The 19,781-nt window shown below is 35.7% G+C and overlaps 2 protein-coding genes across 12 annotated transcripts in view; one reads left to right on the top strand and one right to left on the bottom strand.

Annotated features, from left to right (window-relative positions):
* LOC116286620 (uncharacterized) overlaps positions 1–18,074 on the top strand; it is a 42,970-nt gene extending 24,896 nt beyond the window's left edge. For 5 of the 11 annotated variants that reach the window (XR_016119631.1, XR_016119629.1, XR_016119628.1 and 2 more), the window contains one exon: positions 6,233–8,228. Coding sequence is in view for 4 of the 11 variants with exons in the window: in XM_089029291.1 (XP_088885417.1) it covers positions 11,114–11,328; positions 11,652–12,069 (633 nt within the window). In the remaining 7 variants the exon portion in view is untranslated. Of the gene's footprint in view, positions 1–578; positions 905–6,232; positions 8,229–9,811; positions 11,329–11,651; positions 13,316–17,939 lie in introns of those variants that run through there. The other 6 variants (XM_089029291.1, XM_089029288.1, XM_089029284.1 and 3 more) reach the window with 4 other exon arrangements.
* Positions 12,893–16,244, bottom strand: LOC148913398 (uncharacterized). Its single transcript, XM_089029268.1, has 2 exons — positions 15,642–16,244; positions 12,893–15,231 (listed from the first exon to the last, which is right to left on the bottom strand). Exons 1-2 carry the CDS (start codon positions 15,969–15,971, stop codon positions 13,300–13,302), a joined length of 2,262 nt encoding a protein of 753 aa, XP_088885394.1. The 5' UTR covers positions 15,972–16,244; the 3' UTR covers positions 12,893–13,299.
* Positions 18,075–19,781: the final 1,707 nt, after the last annotated feature.

Genomic DNA, 19,781 nt, shown 5'->3' with positions numbered 1-19,781 from the left:
ATCAGGCTCTCCTCAGGCCCCTAACCTCTCCCCAGGCACCCTGTATGCCTCTCCCTGTAGGCCGGTTACACAGATACAGAACATTTGAGCACAATAAAAAGAGCGAAGAGCACTAAGGTGACAATGTTAATCGATCATTAAATCTCACAAGAACTACGCTTTTCAGGACAAGACATCTTTCTAACCGAACTTATGAGTTTCCTCAGCTTATAGTGTTTGAGAGAACCGCTTTTCTGTCATCCTGGTATATAATATACAGAATATAGCAAGACCATATCACAATACGCTATCATATTCAACAAGTCATGATCATGTTCTATGTTCTTTATAAATAGCCTCGGGCTAATAGCGCAGCCCACTGATTATTAGAGATTTGAACAAACATTGCATTCTCAGTTTAACCGCTACGAGGATTATACGAACCGATTTTATCATTTTTACTTAAAGTTACAACAATAACCCATGTAAACTAAGATCAACTGCGATCGGCTGTGAAAATTATCTGCTGAAAGTAAAATTGTAAGTATGTTTGTCCGAATCTTGCCTTTGTCTTCTTTTTTATGACCTCACGACTGCGATGTGCTATTGTCATATACTGACATCTTTAGGGGAATCCCCTACTCAGGAAGCTATCCTATTGGTTGAAATTCTGTCACACCATCGCAATTGTCTCGAAGTTCACGAATCTTAACAATATGCAAATCTGATCAACGTTTACACATGAAGGAACAACAATGCTGAGAAGGTTGAATAACAAGCTCAAAATGATAGATTTTAGGGTTACGTTTTCCAACTACACTATTTTAGTCCTCGGGATCCATGTTTTGGATTGAGTGGACAAAAACGCATGTGACCACGTTTTGGAGACAAGTCAACTTACTTATTCCAAAGAAACGGTTTGAAGGTAATATTTTGATGGTTAAATCATCATATCTTGGCCTTAGTTGATTTATGTATTATATTTTGTACCTTTGAATCTCGCTTCTTGCACAAAAATCCACTTTATTGACCTTAAACTGCTGTTCGTTTTGTACTTCGAGAAGTTTTCTTTGTGTTCTTGGGCTCTCCTTCCTCCGCTAAACTCAACTTCTCAACGCCAATTTGATGGTGGAATTTTTTACAAAATTTGCCAAAATACAAAACATCTTTTCATTGAGATATCATTATTAGTTATTAATAACAATAGGTGTGTAGTGACTAGACTGAAATGAATCCTGCAGGGATGTTGTTTTCTTCTGATTTGACCAGTCGACGTCATAAACTACAGTGTTAGTTTTAATCATGCATTCAGTTTAGATAAAAGCTTAGCACTAAAATTCTACTGTTACAATATATGAAAGTACTACTGCTTTGCACTACAATTACAATCTGTCAAAATACAAATTCTTCAGACTAAAACTATCAAGATGTACGCCAACTGCTAAATCTACCAAACACATATTATATGCATCGATCTCCATAAGTGACTCGAAAAAAGTGCATGCACAACCATGAATAGCTTTATTGAAACTTTATTGAAACTTTATTGATGAATAAAAAGAATACAAAAAAGAAAAACTATATAACCTGCATATAGCTAAAGCTTACCCTGGTCCCAGAGCTTTCTCGTATTTTTTTTTCTCTGTAAAATCGCAGCTCGTTGTTGCCGCTTCGCGGCGATTTTACAGAGAGAAAAAAATACGAGAAAGCTCTGGGACCAGGGTAGCTAAAGCTAGTCTAGGCAGGTTAAATTCACAGAATATACACATAGATTTACAAAGATGTCTTTATATGTTAATAATACTAAATAATCAGAGTACAAAGAGCTGAATAGAAAATGAAAAGTAGTTCACTGAGTAGAAAATGAAAAATAGCTCATTACAGATAGACTTACTTAAAAAGTTTGAAGATCTCAGTATCATATCGATTAATATTAAGATCGTTTAATAAAACGGTTTTGATTTCCTTTTGGAAGTTTTTTTTGGATAAACTCCTAATGAAAGGTGGTATTTGATTCCATAGACGTGCACCCACTCGCGAGAAGGAATCTTTTTGAGTGTTTAAACGTGAATATCTAGTATAGAAATTATCACTGGCAGAAGATCTTGTTTCATAGGAGTGAATATCTTTTATGTAAGTAAAGAGTTTGCTAATATTACTGGGAATATAATCATATTTAACATCGTACATTAGCTGTGCTACTGAATAAAAATAAAGAGATTTGATTGGTAAAATTTCATGTTCAATGAATATTGGTATTGCACTTTTAATTGATTTCACGAAAAATATTGACCTTAGAGCGCGCTTCTGCAGAATGAGCAATTTATCAGTAAGCTTTTTGCAAGCTTGAACCCAGGTACATATTCCATATATCAAGAGCGGCTGTAAGAGGGATTTATACAGTTTGATTAGAGTATTTTTTGGAACAAAATGTCTCAATCTGCTGAGAATACCCACTATATTACTTACTTCTTTGCTTATGTAATCAATATGAGGCTTCCAAGATAATGTACTATAATGTACTACAGCTTTGTGAGTCAACAGAATAACTTCAAAAATAATACGCAGATCCTATTTAGTAATAGTTAACTAGTGGAGTTGTTGAAGTACTCAGTGGTGTTATGTGCAAACATTTCATAGTTTTGAAGACCAATCTAGAAGTAGTGTTCTGAAGTCTTTGAATTTTGAGTAGTTGATAGTTGTACAAGCATCGTCAGGAGTATGAATATCATCCCCTCTACATCTATACTTTGTTACTTCTACAGCTAGTTGTTGCTCTAATTTCTAATGGCCGTCCTCAGTCTGTAAATAAAACAAAAGTTCAAATATAAAAGTCAGAAAGTAGTATATAATTAAACAATAATGAAAATGGTGATGATAATAATAATAAGAAGAATAAGAATAATAAATTAATAAGAATATTAATAATTAACAATTTACATAGCTCCAAAATCACAAAGTTCAAAGGCGCTTCGTACAGTGTTCATGAAATATATAATTATATGAATATGTGTAAAAAGTGTGAATATAGAGATTACTTCATGGAAAGCGCGCGCGTACGGGATTTTCACACGAGTTGGAGCAGTATCTGAAATCGAACGAGTGAGCGCAGCGAACGTATCGGCATACCATTTGGTGACGTGCGTGATAAAAAAACTGTCCAAGGGAAAAATGTTGCCTATACAACTATATCGGCAATATTCTGTTGAACTAGTACTAAGAGAATATTTTCTTGACTAGTACTCTTGACTAGTATACATCAAACGTTGAAATAAACGAATGATAATAACTCGTTGTTAGAACGCATTTTAATGGATCTGAAGGAAAATAGTAAACATAAGTCGGAAAATAGAAGATTTCCTTGAAATTTTTTAAAAAATAATCTTAGGTTATTGCGCGACAATTTGATAGCTCGACATCTTTGGCTGTCGCCTCGCTGCTGGCCTGACCGGGGTAGGGTACTCTCTATGCTTTTCTATCTAAAGAAAATCAAATAATATGTGGAACTGCAGGTTTACAAGTCTTTACTAATTTGACATTAAATATGAAACAAAACTGAATCAAAAGATTTGATGGCCAAAACATATTTTTCTAAAAACTTCAATGCTCTAAAAAAGCAGTCAATAAAAATCATAAGACACCCCTCCCCCTCTAAATTTTTATCCAGTTCTGGTTAGTTTTTGGTCTGTGTTTATTATTCAGTTTAGATCTGCATACGTATATAATAGCGCATGGTAAAAACATTGGTTACAGACTATGCACAAATTCTTATAATATTTTGTTATTTTAAAGAAACATTGTAGAATGAAACAATCGAGATATTGTGCTGTTATCATACACTGTTTGGAGTTTCTTGTACCTTTTTATCAGTTTTTCTCCTCATCGTTTTCCACGGGTTCTTTTCTCCGTGCAGCCCTCTCGTCTCTCGGCATGTAATCCTCTAAACTGTTCACGTGTATCAAGTATAAAATGCAGACGATCATCTCAATCATCTCGTGTATTCCTTCTAGTAAGTCCATGATGTAGGGAAAATGAACTGTTTTCGAAAGAAGTTTAGGAGAGTGAATCGTCAAAACGAAGCTTAGGAAAAAGCTGTCACTGCTACAAGCATCTCAACCAATGACTGATTGCCTACGTCCTATGTCACAATATTTTTTACTGCTACTTCACAACATTCCTTGAAGGGAGTATTTTGATCGTTGAATCTAGCCTCTCGCTGGAAAAGGAAGCCCGCTCGCTAGAGAGAAATAGTATGTGAGAGTTTATAGAGTTACCTGCGGATGAGGCTACGTTAAATCATTCTTTAGCTTTACTCGATTAAAGGGGCACTTGGATGAAAATCGAAGATTGGTCTTGCTGTGCCCTCCTTATGCTTATTGACATTCTCAAAGGATTCCAAATATTACGCTCGATTTAATATTTTAAATACTCAATTTATCCAGTAAGATGAGTAATCGTCCTTTTTATTTTCCGTTTAACACCTAGTTCTTCGCTATTTTGTTGAGTTTGGAAGCGAATTCTGTGATGAATTAATTGTCTGAACTTCAATTTTAATATACGAAAGACGACTTACTACGACTTCGATAGAGTCAACTGAGTCAAGTATAGAGTATAATAATGGAAGAAGATCTATTTGAAAGCCCATTCTCTCTTTTCAAATTCAAAGGCGTGCTGTGTGTTTTATTCCAGAAATCATTCTACCTACGAGCTCAAAACTGAATATACAAGATAATCGGCCGTTTATGATACAAATATTAGGACGATCAACATAAAGCGTTGCGTTACTACTTATCTTGATCTTCAAGGGTCACGGCTCCTACATTTGTTCCTAATGAAACTGCTTATTTATACTGTGAACTAAGCAAATATTTTATAGAAATGCTCTTTATTTTGACTTCATCCAAGTTGGTAAATTAATGATTATTTATTGGAGCGAATTCTCGTTAGACCTTCGCACATTTCAACATACAATCTGAGCATTGCTTCGGTTATTTGTAATCTCGTAATCTTGTAACCCTATTGTTCTTTTTGCTTTTAAACCTATGTTTACATAGTCATAAATGAGTCATATTATCATCAAATACTTCAATTATTCGGACTTTTAAAAATTGGAGCGTTTTCATGCAAGGCCCCTTTAATGGTTCTATTTTGTATCTCGTGCAGAATCGAGATGAGTTGAAAGTGCGGAGAAGATTTGCTTCTTGCACAATAACCAACATTCTTTACCTAGCTACTGTTCATTCTGTTCTTGCAGGGTTTTCTCTGGGTTCTCCAGTTTTCCTCCCTCCGTACTAACTAACTTCTAAACTCGAATATGAACCACAGATTTGGTAAAACAAGGACGATTTTTGTAAACTTCTGGAATTTAAAATTGAGTGCCACAGGTAGTAAGGAAAATCTTTCCTCGAATTTAAATCTAGAGAAGTGAATAGAATCCATGATGTATTTCAGACAAAGTGCCATCCAATATTTTCAATCTCTCTTCTGAGGTTCATTTTCATCCAGATATCATAGCAGTTTGTGTTCTTTTCTTGTTTTTAATACACGAACATCCTGTATTTCTGGCAAAATTTATTACCCAAAAAAACTACCCCAAAAGATATATATTTATATGCAACTGTTTTGAGCGTCGTAAAAATTTCGACTTCAATCAACGAGCAACTACAAGATCTGGATTACATTCTACGATAGTACAGCGTTTTAACGCTATTAAAATATTAAAAGCTATTAAAATAGCTAAGCACTGAAAATTCTAAAATTACAACACCAAAATGCACTAAAAATAGAATCTGCACGTGACATTTTTGTATGTAGACACAGACACTCGTACATACACACTTTAGTCTGCAGTGCTGACCAGGCTGACCTACGATATACACATATACGCAATATGCACATTTTTGTATATGTACGCATAGTTTACACAGTTCACGAATACAACTTAGTTTTAATATCGAAATAACCAATAAGAAATCTAAAATTTTAAAGAAATCTTAAAACAATTTCTAATGAAACATGTTGTAATTCACTATTATATATAAAAACGCGTTCTTGACAATTTTGATTTGTTTTTCATTTCTCGGGCCTTTATCTCTATATCTTGTGGCAATCGGCTTATCACAAGTTGCGCATTGAAAACTATAGCAGGTTCAGTTGAATAAAAGATTATTTACTGGAATCACTGATTGGTGAATAATGCTTTTTTCGGACTTTTCCTTACCCGTATCTTAGATGTTTTCTTCATTTTCTTCAGGTACTTTCTCATTACCCTCGCCTCTTTCCTGTACTTGGTTGAACAGCAGCAGTTGTATAATGTCATACACCATTCTAAACAACTCGTACAAGGCCCTCAGTAGGGTTATCAGTGGTACAATAACAGCTTCGTTTGGATCAGTACTCATCGTGTTTACTGCTGTGGTGTAGTGGCAGTACGTACGATGAAATATGATGAAAGCCTGCTGTCTTGTATTCTCATACTATTTATATACCGCGTAAATGAGGCGTGATCTGATCCCTTATTGGTAGATTAGTACGTTACGTATGGTTTGTTTCGTCGCCCCGCCAGGTCAAATTAATTACTGCTGTGAATTAATTTTTATGAGAAAGCACAGTGACAAGCATCAGATAGGGTTGTTTTGATGGGTCAAGCATCAGATAGGTAACTTTTTACAAGTCGTGGCGTGTTTATGAAAATTGCAGTAACGCATGCGCGCAATTGAAAGAAATTTTTAAAATACGTACGAGAAATTCATGGCGTGGAGTTTAGAATGAATTAGTGACGAATACAAAACATCCATGACAAATAGAAAACACGTATGTTGGAACCTTGATTCTGAGCATGTAAATGACGAAATATCAATATAAAATAATCTGCTAGATTTTGAAATTCATGTGATGAACTTCAAGTTCTCATAACCATCCATTTTGGCGAGGATGGTACTTACGCCTTAGGGGAAACACAGAGGAGGTTCCACTAGTATCCCAGAATGCATTGTGTTTGATACTAGATGATGGCTAGTGAACACTAGCGTGGACTGCGTCGGTGTTTCTAATGAAACAAGTTATCGTAGAATTATAAGTTGAACACCGTAGTGAAATCGAGGAAGAGACGTGTCGCTCTTGTTCCAACAACGAGTGACAACTCTTCGATGGATTACTTGTTCAATAACGTCCGTAGCCCAGCTCTTATTCACCTTACTTCAACATCTAGTATAGGAGTAAGTAAGGTTTATTAAATATTTTTGTTTTGTATGAAATGGGCAAAAAATATCATACATTTTGCCATAAATTCTCGTAAATATACTTCAATTGTTACTGTCCAAAAGACTATAAATCATGGGTCACTTTTGGTCATTTCAAGATTTTGCTTTTCCTAAATATCTGAATTACACATATTTGTTGCTTAAACTTAAAATACTCAAATATGTGAAAAGCAGCAATTACTTGATGTACCATATAAAATCCAATATGACATCAGGTATGACACCACGTGACAAAGTGAACTCGAGCGATATAACTCTTACAATTGGCGCAAATCCAAACAAATATGTATGTAGATTAAGAGTATTTCTAATAAACAATACAAGTTCATGAGTTTTTACCTCGAACAGGTCACGTAACGGCTGATACGGAAAGTTAAAGTCGCACACCGCTACACACGAGTAGAAAGCGACGCCATATTGGAAAACGAAACTCGCAAAGTAACTTGGGATACTAGTGTATCCTCATCTGGGGGAAACTCCTAATCAGAAATTACCGATTAGTTATTATTATAATATTCTGTCACGCCATCTCACTTGTCAAGTATGCAAATCTGATACGGTCATACTAGTACTGCAGGGTGAAATGTTTTACATTTTCACATTGCTTATGATGGAAACGGCATATGATTGGATTTGGTTCAAAACACCTAGAAATATTCTAGGAATTTTTATTCCAGTCGCCCATGTGAGCTGACTTGGCTGATTAGTTTTGATTTCTTTTACCTTTCTGTTATATTTACATGGAAGACACGGTTCGTAATTCCATTACGTGCATCTCATTTGCATACGAAATAGGGATACGGATAGAAGATCATTTTAGTGTCCTCGATTGGTTGTCACTAGAAACTAAATCCAATGACGTATAAATTATTAAAAAAAAGAAAAATCATTTTGTTTAACCGTGTAGAGTATTTATACAAACCGATCATTTGATTTGCTTTCTTTAAAGAATAATAAATGTTTAGTAATAAAAACCTCAATTACGAAGCGTCGTGTGTTATTTTCGTATTCTTAGAATCATAAACCAATTAAACAGTACTCAGATCGGCAAGAAAGCTATTTGGTGAAAGTATAGTTTGTTCGAGTTTAAACTTTGCCTTGTCTTCGTCTTTATGACGTCATCTGCGCGATGCACTATTAGCTTATACAACTCCCTCCAGGACAAACCAAATCAATCAACTTTATATGACAGCATACTCCCAAATCAATATTTACAATTGCTCCCGCTTCCTGTGGCCGTATAAAAAAAATTTACAATGCTATTTACACATCAATAGTTGTATTAAGATATGAATTCCATGTTAAAGACTATGTATGATTGCATCTAAAGAATGAATGAAAATGAAAGGATGAATGGAAAAATTAATAAACGAGGGAATGGATGGATAGATGAATGGATGAATTTTTTTTCTAATTTAACTTCGACTTCATAAACTACAATGTAAGTTTTAGTGATTCAGTTTATATTCAAAAATACACTGTGTCCTTGCGTGACATAAAGAAATATACATTTTTGAGCATCCTTAATTAAGTTACAAATTCGATCAACGAGCAGCTTCAAGAACTGAATTACAGACTACGATAGTACTTAAACGTTTTACAGTTATTTTCATAATTCTGCGACCTCGGTGCCCTGAGTTGCACGCTGAAATTTGTTTTTTCGCTGTCTTCAATCAAACCTAATCGTCGGTAACTTACATATCTTTGACTGGCGGCAGCGAAAATCCAAATTTCAGCGTGTAACTCAGAGCACCGAGGTCGCAGAATTATGAAAATAACTGTAAAACTATTAAAATATCAAAAGCTATTAAAATAGCTGAGCACTAAAAACTCTAAAAATATAATGTATCAAAATACTACTAATTTGCACTATAACAAAAAATCAAAATGCAAATCCTGTAGGAAAAATCTATCAAGATGTACGACAATCGTTAGATCTACTTTATACATTATTCCACTTTTTCCCAAGGAGGATGTTAGGTTGACATATCACGACAGTATTGTTAATATTTTTGTACATGCATCGCCAGGATTAAGGATCTTTCTGAGCAACATCTCTACTTGCTGGTATCTTATATGTTATTTCTACAGCTGCTAGTTATTGCTTTAATATCTAATGGCGGTCCTCGGTCTGTAAAGAAATCAAAAGTTCAAATATTAAAATCATGCAATGCATCATGGGACATGGGACATGAACGGTCACGTGAACAAAATATGAAAGTAGAAATGTGAAGATCACTGTGCGTTGTTGACAATACTTTTTCTGAAACATGTTGCATTTCACTACAAGATGAAAACAGTTCTGACAATTTAACAATATTCTGATTTTGACTTTTTCTAGGGACTTGTTTTGTATTCTTTTATGAATGTCTTTGAATTTCCGTGGGTTTCCCTTCACTTCAGCGATCATGTAGCGCCGAGAAGTTCATAACAATTTGCGCACTGAAAACTGTATAGTAGCAGGTTAAGTTGAATAAAATATTATTTACTGGATTATTGACCGCTGAAAATAATGTAAATCCAGCTATTTTCCTTACCAGTATCTTAGTCGTTTTCTTCATTTTCTTCAGGTATTTTTTCATTACCCTCATCTCTTTCTTGTACTTGGTTGAACAGCAGCAGTTGTATAATGTCATACACCATTCTAAACAGCTCGTGCAAGGCTCTCAGTAGGTTCATCAGTGGTACAATAACAGCTTCGTTGTTTGGATCAGTCATCTTGTTCAGTGCTGTAATGAAGTGGCATCAAATACTGTTCGATGAAGGTCTGGCGGTGTGTGCTGTCGTTATTACAATCATAATACTCCGCAGTACTGACCTTGTCGGTCGACAACAACGCTCTCGGTCGTTCCGTATCGTTAAGTTCGGGAGAATATTTGCATAACGACATCTTCAATGTCATCGTGTTTATGCAGATATTCTGCCGAGCCTGTCCCGAAGTTAACATTGTTGAATGTCCGAGAGCGTTGTTGTCGACCGATGTTGAATTAATTATTTCTAGCGGGGTGAGCTCTTTAGGTACACCTCACTTTAAAAAATGTTTTCTCCAAAACTTGGATAGGACAAGCTGTAAAAATTTCATTACCATTTAGATAAAGCTCTGGTCTATTGATGTAGGAAGTTTAAAGAAAAAACTTGGAGCCGTTTAGAAGAAAAAAACGAAAATGTGATTTTTAGCAAAACTCTCATTTTTGAGGTTTACAACAACAATTGGTAAAAAAACATTTATTCAATGAGTTTTACAGATTTGATGCTGATTTTTCGTAAGGCTCATCCGCAATACTTGGAAATAGGTATGTGAAGACTTCAAGGCAATCCATTTAATGGTAATGTTTCTAAAGCGCGATGTTTCTTATGCTTCAAATTTTGGATCGAATTTTCAAGCGGCGTCATAACTTTTTTTCTGCCCAAGACTTTCCATCCAAATTTATACACAGGCTGCAATGGTACTAAGTGATAAGATTCTAAAACTTTCAGAAAAATCGTACCTGGGAATGAGGAGAAAAAAGCCAAAAACTAAAAATAGCACTGTTTGATTTTCGATCATAATAGGCTAAACATTAAAAAAATCTTAAAGGACAACTGACCCTCCAAAATGACCCATTTTTAAGAGGAACTACATCATTTGAGAAGTCCAAAAATCCAGTTTTTAAAGGGGATAGAGCATCCATTTTTCTAAAACAATTTTTTGAAAACATCGCATATATCGCTCTGGTGGCCGCCATCTTGCGCTTTTATCGCGGGCTCAGAAAAATAGCGTAATGACGTCACAACGTCACAAGAGTTCAAGCTTCCAGTTGTTTGCCTGACTTCTTCCTCAGTTTCTTATACTTTTTACTCAAAAAATACAACTTGGTCATCAAATTAAAGGCATGTCAGAATCTAATTCTTCTTCCGAAGGCTCGGACAGCTCGGGAGACGATTTCGCTCAAGAATTTTTCGGAATGGACGACGAATTTGGTTTACGGCCATATCAGTTTGAACCAGAAATAGAAATCTCCTCAGATGAAGAGTTCAGAGAAGGATCTGACAGTGACATTATTGAAGACGATGAACAAGAGAACAATCGACTTACAAATTCAGATTGGTAAGTCGTACCTCTGTCTTATCACAAAACTGAACTACATATCCATTTTATATAAAATCGTATCTTGCCACTCGTGTTCTTGCAATCTGTTCTTTAGATATTGGTATGCATGAATCCAGTTTGCGACCAAAAGCAATACCAACTTTCACAATTTTAATTAAAAACATGTTTAAAAACATCGCTTGATAGTCAATAAGTTATATACTGCAGGATATAGATACAGGGATATAGTTGTGTCACAAGTTGTGTATGTATATTCTCACTTGGGACAATCGTTGATAATGTTCAAAGATACTAAGAATTGTTTTATTTCTGTTAAATAGGTGTACCTGTGGTAGCTGCCAAATTATGGATTCAATATCTGAATGCATTTGTTGCCAAGAAATCGAAAAAGTGGTTGCAACATGCCAGTCTGTTGTTGAAGATGGAGATGCTGATGAACCACCACCATGCATTACTCAACATCCTGGATTCTTACCTGTTTGTGCCAATAAGTATGTTCTTCGAACCGCATGGGCTCAGTACAAACAGCAGTACAGTAATGCGTATGAAGGCCCAGAGCACAAGCAGTACAGACACATTGCATATAGGCAACTAGCAAGATGGTGCTGGGGAGTTCTTGGAAAGGAAGTTCGGGTTGTTCTGCCCTCTTGTGCTGTCATGTGCATCAGAGCACACTTCCCTCCCCCTGGACTAGAGGAGGACTTTGAATTTGAAGGTTTTCACTATGCAGATGATTAGCTTGGCCTAAAGTTACATGGAGTTATTATATACATTTTATTTATTCCTTACTTCATTTCATATACACAGAGTGGATTTTTTTCTATCAGGATTTCTGAATTGATAAATTGAAAAGGAAAACATGGAAAGGCTGAGACCAAAATGTATAAGAGTAGTCATGAATTTATTTTTAGATGAAGTACATATAGAAAGTTGTTTATATAAATGTTTTCTAGGTTTTGCATATTTTATTATTTAAAAACAACTACACCTAGACAAAATATCCAGCTGAATAGAGAACCTAGTGTACAAAGCACTAGTGGACAAAATCATGAGCTAACCAAGCAAATTTTGCAGTTATACTAGACATGGATAACCAATATTTCCTGGGCACCAATTTGTCTGAAAACAAGGCTAGTCAGTATTGTTTATAAAGAATTTGCCTTGAAGTAGCATGCTATAATGGATTCAAAAATTGTGCTAAATGAAAAAAACATTCTCTTGGTGATAGAATCCCACCCCATCTTAGAATCTCGGTACTGACTAGTCTCATTGTCAGACAAATTGGCACTAGGAAATCTTGGCATCCAGGCTTGTCAGCCATTTATGGCTCATATATTTTTTTTCCAGGCAAATAGGCCCTTTGCAGCTCAGTAATCATGTGCTGATTAATTCACTGAGAGCAAATGAATGAACATCTTGATTCCCATGAGTGAAAGCGAAAGTCACTATTCAGCTGGAATTTTTTCTATACTACATTCATACTGGGAGAGACCCCATATATAATGGAGCGTAGATAGTTAAAGAAAAGACCTCTTTTAAGATTTCATTTAAAAGTCAATCGTTTCCTAAGTGGTAATGATATTTTAATACAATTTTCATCTGAACATCTAAAAACTGCAAACTTATCTACCACTTTAATCAGGTCCCCTTCACATTAATTACATATTTTGTTTATAGCAGTTTTACTTGGGTCTGTCATGTACCTTCCCATTTGTAGAAGCATTGTAATTATTACCAGTAATGAACACAACTGTTCAAAGATGAGGGGGATTGGGACGACAGGCTTACTTGACAGTTCTTTCAAAACAGCTATTCACTAGAGTACAATCACTAAAAGAGTGCCAATGATGCTTTGCATTATTTTCTACTAAATAGTGTTAATTAAAAATAGGAAATGGTTAGAATTAGCATCACTTAACACTACACATTTCAGTGTTTTTAGTCTCTACTACATTCCATTTAAATTAATTACCTAGAAAATCTTGACCGGTGTCGTTCAATCAATTCCTGTTTGTCTGGGGCAGGAACACTAGCAATGTTTCTTGGTAATTCAACCTCTTCAATTGGGTCAACCCCTGCAGCCTCCATGCCACCCTCACAAATTTCAAGTACTTTCAGTTGTAGCTCAGGGAGGAAAGCATAGCTTTTTCTTTGTAAGACTGGCTTAACAACCCAGCGCTTGTGCATCTTAGGGAAGCACTTGCGATAACGAGCTTCTCCACTCCTTGGGCCTTTTTGAACAATTGCTTGAATTCTAGCTGTATTGAAATTGTTGTCAATGGCAGCAAGTTGAGTACGAGCAACCATTCCCTTGTAAGAGAAGTGCTCTCTTTTTGAGCAATACTTCAGCATCATCGAATGATAAACTTCAAGCCCTCCTGTGTGACAAAAGTCGGTCAATCTTGCCAAGTCATTAAGTAACTTTGGTTGAAGGACAACCTCTTCTAGGGCCACATGAGCTGGTGACCCCGGCTTGATCCAGTGTGTGGTGCGCACTTGTCTGCGGGTTAGGGGAGGATGGGCACACTTTTTGAATACCTCTGCATCCTTCCAGGAATGCTTGTTCACGCAATGGTGAACAACAGATTTCCACTTCTCTCTCAAAAGTTGTACATCCCCATTACATGTAGCAGCACACCACCAAAGATGGTTTGAAATGGATTGTATCCAGGGTGCCAGCTCTTGGTTTTTCTTCAATTTTGCTTTCTTGTTCAGCTTTTTTACAATTGACTTGGAAAGATGCCACACATCATACTGGTGTTTGATGTGGCTAAAATCTTTTGCCATAGTGCTGGTGATGGATGTGTGTCTGTCAGTTGTGATACATTTTATACTGACCGTGTCTTCTAAAGTGTTCAAACACCTTAGAAACCCCTCTTTCTCCATAGCATTGGAGCTGGTTACTTCAGAGACTTGAACAATGCTGAAGGTGGCAATTTTCCCTGTGCTTGTCTCCATCATAGTATATGTGCCATATTTAGCACTATGGCCAGGACTGTCACTTCGGCCATCACCATTGAGATTTACTATGTCCTTATTTGACAGCTCTTCAATTACAGCAGCCTCCTCTCTCTTCCAAGCATCATTAACAACAGGAAATAGGTAACGTTCCTGATGTCTGTAAAAGACCCTCTCACTCAGAAATTTTAGGCCAAGACAGGATGCAAAGTTTTGAAGTCTGGTAAAAGTATTACCAGTAAATAATATTGATGAGGAAATCAACAAGTTCCCAATAGCTAAGCGATTTAACATTGGCTGTGAGTACCATGTCAAAGCATGATGTTTCATACATATAGTTGTCACAATAAGTAGGCTGCCTTGACATACAAAGTTGACATCAGCGATAGGTGCTCCACAGCTTCTACAAAACTTGAATAACTGCTGCAAACAAGAGTTAAATACCAAATATTTAGGTTCTTTGATATGGTTTTTAAGAGTTTTATTGCAGTCTTTGTTTTCTGGCTCTAATTCACTGTCCGTTGTTGAAACTGTCTCTTGCGATGAAACAATGAAACCATCATCATCGTCACTTAGTGGGAGTCCCTCTTCCTCTGAAAACAAAGACTTTTCTGACTTTTGTGGAGACACTGTTGGCATTGACTTTACTGGTGAGGTGTGATAGCTAGTACTGTAGCTGTGGTCGTGGAAGCTCACACTGAGTATTTCATCTCTACTGATGTTTGGTGAAGGGGAGGGATTGTAAACTGTTGTTGTGTCGGCATCTTTATAGTATCCAGGCTCTGTCTGAGTTGATGCAGTGGATGTTACAACATATCTACAACCAAGGCAACACTGAACACCAATCTCCTTACAAAGTGGTTCAGGAGAGAACTCTGGTGTTTCCATACTTGGTGGATCTTCACACGAGGGATTTATTGTGGCACATAGCTGCTCCACATTCTTTGAAAATACAAAAATAAACAATGTTTTCAACAATACTATAAACCATTCTTCGAGGCCTACTTTACCTTAAATAATACAAAATAAACATATTAACCAACAATGCTATAAATTATTCTTCCGTGGTCATTTATCCAAGCAAATTTGGAATATTACGGCAACATTGTTATGGTTTACGAATAAATATCAAATGTAAACTAAACACGTGCAAATAACCATTTTGAAAATTTCAAGTATCGATCAAATATTACTAGCTATACTTATGATTTTAAGCAACATTTCATCTATGAAAGCATAAATAGCTAATGATTGATGACTCGCTTCGGTATGCATTAATAAGTCTTTTTCATGAGTGATTATTTCGAAAAACAATGTAAACTATGTTATGTATAAATGACATGTTATCTCACCTCTTCGTTTTGTTTGCGTTTGAGCCGGTTCTCTGATGTAGCTCTTCTTTTAGCTGGCTTGCAAAAATTGAATACTGACGGAACAGCATCGCTCTTTAATCTCCTCTTCCTTTTTATCCCGGTTAACTGCTCCATCAGATCCACTTCAAAGCATGAATCCTCGAAGTGATCGCTGCAAACGTAGCAGTTCTTCAAAGGCGGCAGGTTCTCTCTCTTTATCCGCGCTATCCATGCCTTCTGAAGAGCTATTTTGTTAGGAATTTTGTGGTAGCTAACAGACTCAGTTTTGGAAGAATGGTTGGTGCATTCTGGCACACAACAATGGACCATCTGGATTAAGAAACTTACTCTAACTTAGACTATTAAAAGATCGACTAGCACTCGAAATATACAAACTCAACAAGTTTGGAATGCAAGCTTCACGTTGTGACGTCACGGCATTAATGCGGTAATTTATTGCGGGCTCAAATATGGCGCTCTTCTATTGCTATTTTTCGCGAATTGATTATTTCTTTTCGGCGACATAGAAGCTGTATCAGAGTTCAAAGTTGAATTTATGTGATCTATGTACGTTGTAGTTTTATATGAAAAACGGCAATTTTTGGGGTCAGTTGTCCTTTAAAATAAAATACACTGTTAGGATCTAGGATAGTCCAAGCACATTATATGAAAAATTAAAACAATTAAATTGACGCAATAGTTTTGCGAAGCGAGCGAGAATAAAGTTGTCCAACATTCGTTCTGAATTAGTTTGGTTCCACCTTAAATAAAATGAATAGCAGATATCGGAGTTACACTCTGTTGCGTTCAAACAATTGTTCCAAGTCGAGGGTTTTTGGTCAATACAATGAAATGTATAGAAACTGACCCTAGAGTGTCACTAGAGTGTAACCCTGATATCTGCTATTGCTTATTACTGGCTATTAAAAATGATCATTGAAATTTTTTTTCCTATTCTATCGAAGATTATTATGTATTTTATCGGAAAATGTAAGAATATAAAAATAGATCTTCTTGAGCAATTTTATTGTGATTCCCATTCGCAAGTGAGAAATTGAGTTTTGGTGGACGTCAATCAAAAGGGTTTCTTAAACAAGTCTAAGGAATCCGACTCCGAATTTCAAACGTTTAACTGCAAACTAACAGTATTGACTTATCCTATCTTGAAGAACCTTAAATCATAGCCATAGCTATAGCTTTGCAATCAAGCGTTTTAAAAGATTCGGAGCAGGAATCCTGTGACATTTTTGAGAAAATATATATCCAGAGTGAGAAATTCACAGCGACGAGACGCATGAGATAAGGACAACGGTTTTTGCACATTTTCACGTGTTCACGTGAGTATTCACATCAGTCCTGGTGTAGAAACCAATAGAAACGATAGAAACCCTTTTGATTGACGTCCACCCAAATTCAATTTTTCGTTTGCGATGAAGGTCTAGTTGGTCGCGTGCATGTGACTTTGAATCGCAGTATAGATGCTTTTTCTCAAATCGCCATGAAACAAAAAGATCCTAAGGGGGGGGGGAACTCAAAGTATATTTGTTGTATATACTCTCCTACCCCTGTATATCCTAGAAGGGCTATGTTTTGTCTTTTCTGGAAACCACAGCAGTCCCGTATAGCCGTTTTGACCGCTTCTTTTCAAAAAAAAAATTGCTCCATTTATATATATATATATAAAGAAGAAAATAGACAGCTTACAAGAAACACAAGGATCTAATCTTTCATTTAAGACAAAAATATAGAAAATATCTTGGTTTTGCATTCATCGATCATGAAACGACTTAGCCATTAATAACAAGTTGCGCACTGAAAACTGTAGCAGGTTCAGTTGCAAAAACATTCATTAATGGAATTATCGATTGTTGAAAAAATATATTTATTACTTAACCGCATCTTAAATGTTTCCTTCGCTATTTTCTTCGGGTACTAGTTTCTTTTTACTCCAAGCCAGCTTTCCGTTGCTTGAGGCCACCATAAAAGTCATTTCCTTAAAGATAATCTAGCCCAAAATGAGTCTTACGAGACTTATGCTTGAGTTACTGAATGAGTACGGTGGCGAATGCAGAATGCATTGCTTGCGCTATTAATGGATGAAGTCATACGATTGCTACTATAAAAAGTACCTAGGGGAATCCCCTAATCAGAACGTTCCGATTGGTAATTATGATATTAATATTCTGTCACGCCATCCCACTCGTCAAGTATGCAAATCTGATCAACGTTTATACAGCTACTTGTCTGTGATGGCGAGTAAATACCTCCAAATAATAGATTTTGGGTTACGTTTTGCAGCTGAACACCATGGAATCAAGCGAGATGATCTACTCGGTTAACTTGATGAACTTACAGACTTACAACTTCTGCAACGGTACTCCTCTTACTCTTCGCCATCCATCTTGTATGGTGTTGAATTGAGAAGACCACGTTTTGGAGGGCAACTGAGTCATCTCAACTCTTTCAAAGAAAGCCGTCTGAAGGTAATATAATTGAGGGTAAAAACTATTCCTTTGCTTTACTCGATTTATGGAGTCTATCTTGTATCTCGTGCAAAATCGAGATGAAAGTGCGAATTGTGTTCCGAAATCGAGACGGATCAGAATTGCACTCTTCTTGCACAAAACTTTGTTGACCTATCTACTGTTCGTTATTGTACTGAGGGTTTTCTTTCCCTTCCGCTCAACCCAACTTCTAAAGTCCAATTTGATGGTGAAATGAGGGCGACATATTTCTTAGACACTGGATAAACAAGGATGATTTTTTTAAACTTTTAGACGCTCAATAGTTTCTAGTAATATCAATAGGTGTGTATGTAGTGACTAGACTGAAATAAATCCTGCATACATGGATCTTGTTTTCTTTTTAAGTTGACTTCGACTTCTACAATGTTAGTTTTTAATCATTCAGTTTAAACAAAAGCTGAGCACTAAAAATTCTACAGTTACAATATTTTGCACTAAAATTACAATCTGTCAAAATACCAAATCCTTCAGACTAAAACTATCAAGATGTATGCCAACTGTTTAAATCTACCAAACACATCTTATATGCATCGATATCCATGAGTGACTTGAAAAAAGTGCATGCACAACCATGAAAAGCTTTGTGAGTCAACAGAATAACTTCAAAATAATTGTAGAATAATAGTTAACTAGTGGAGCTGTTGAAGTTACTCAATGGGGTTATGTGCAAAGATTTATTATAGTTTTGAAGACCAATCTAGAAGTAGTGTTCTGAAGTCTTTGAATGTTGAGTAGTTGATAGTTGTACAAGCATCGTCAGGAGTACGAATATGATATCCTCTACATCTAGATACTTTGTTACTTCTACAGCTAGTTGTTGCTCTAATTTCTAATGGCCGTCTTCAGTCTGTAAATAAATCAAAGGTTCAAATATGAAAGTCAGAAAGTAGTATGTAATTAAACAATAATAAAAATGGTGATGATAATAATAATGATAATAATAATAATAATAAATTAATAATAATATAAAATAATAAACAATTTATGTAGCTTCAAAATCCCAAAGTTCAATGGCGCTTAGTACAGTATACATGAAATAAATAATTAATGAATATGTGTAAAAAATGTGAATATATATATTTATTTATTAGCATAAATTAAAAATAAAAATATTATAAAGTGTTCAAAATAAGCGAGTTTTTAAGGTGGCTCGACTGGGGTTTATCCGCGCGATACCATGCAACTTCAAATCGCAATGACTCGGAAGCAAAAACAATCCAATACAACTATTATTTTTTTTAGAGATTTCAAAAGGAAAGAGGAAATTTTCGAATGGGGCATGTTTTACTGAAATCGGAATTAATGCTGTATGATCTGGTCAATCATGGTCAATGCTTAATTTGCTTTCCTAAATGTTTCCGAACTATGTAAATTAAGTACCGCATTACTCAATTTGTTTTATTTGTCCGCATGTCCACACCAGTGAAGAGTTTGTAAATCCGTGTCCAAGTAGCTTGATGTGAAAATCTCGTGTCCATATGTTTGTAAGCTAGCACAGATAACCAGATACTGCGTAACAAAGTCTTGTGATTCTTGGTTGCTTTAAGTTACATAATCCCGAAACGTTTTTTTGGAAAGCAATTTTAAAGCATTGACCATGATTGACCAGCCCATA

Source organism: Actinia tenebrosa, unplaced genomic scaffold (assembly GCF_029948245.1).
Source record: "Actinia tenebrosa isolate PJP-AT-01 unplaced genomic scaffold, QUT_ActTen_1.0 PGA_scaffold0__85_contigs__length_37466705, whole genome shotgun sequence".
NCBI classification, from domain to species: domain Eukaryota; kingdom Metazoa; phylum Cnidaria; class Anthozoa; order Actiniaria; family Actiniidae; genus Actinia; species Actinia tenebrosa.
The sequence above is the reverse complement of the archived record's forward strand: the minus strand, read 5'-3'. Positions and strand labels throughout refer to the sequence as shown.

Bases quoted from the DNA above. Each gene is read 5' to 3' on its own strand.
- LOC148913398 (XM_089029268.1), bottom strand. From the start codon at position 15,971: ATGGTCCATTGTTGTGTGCCAGAATGCACCAACCATTCTTCCAAAACT. The intron at 15,232-15,641 runs GTGAGATAACAT...GTATTTTCAAAG, and splicing joins AACGCAAACAAAACGAAGAG to AATGTGGAGCAGCTATGTGC.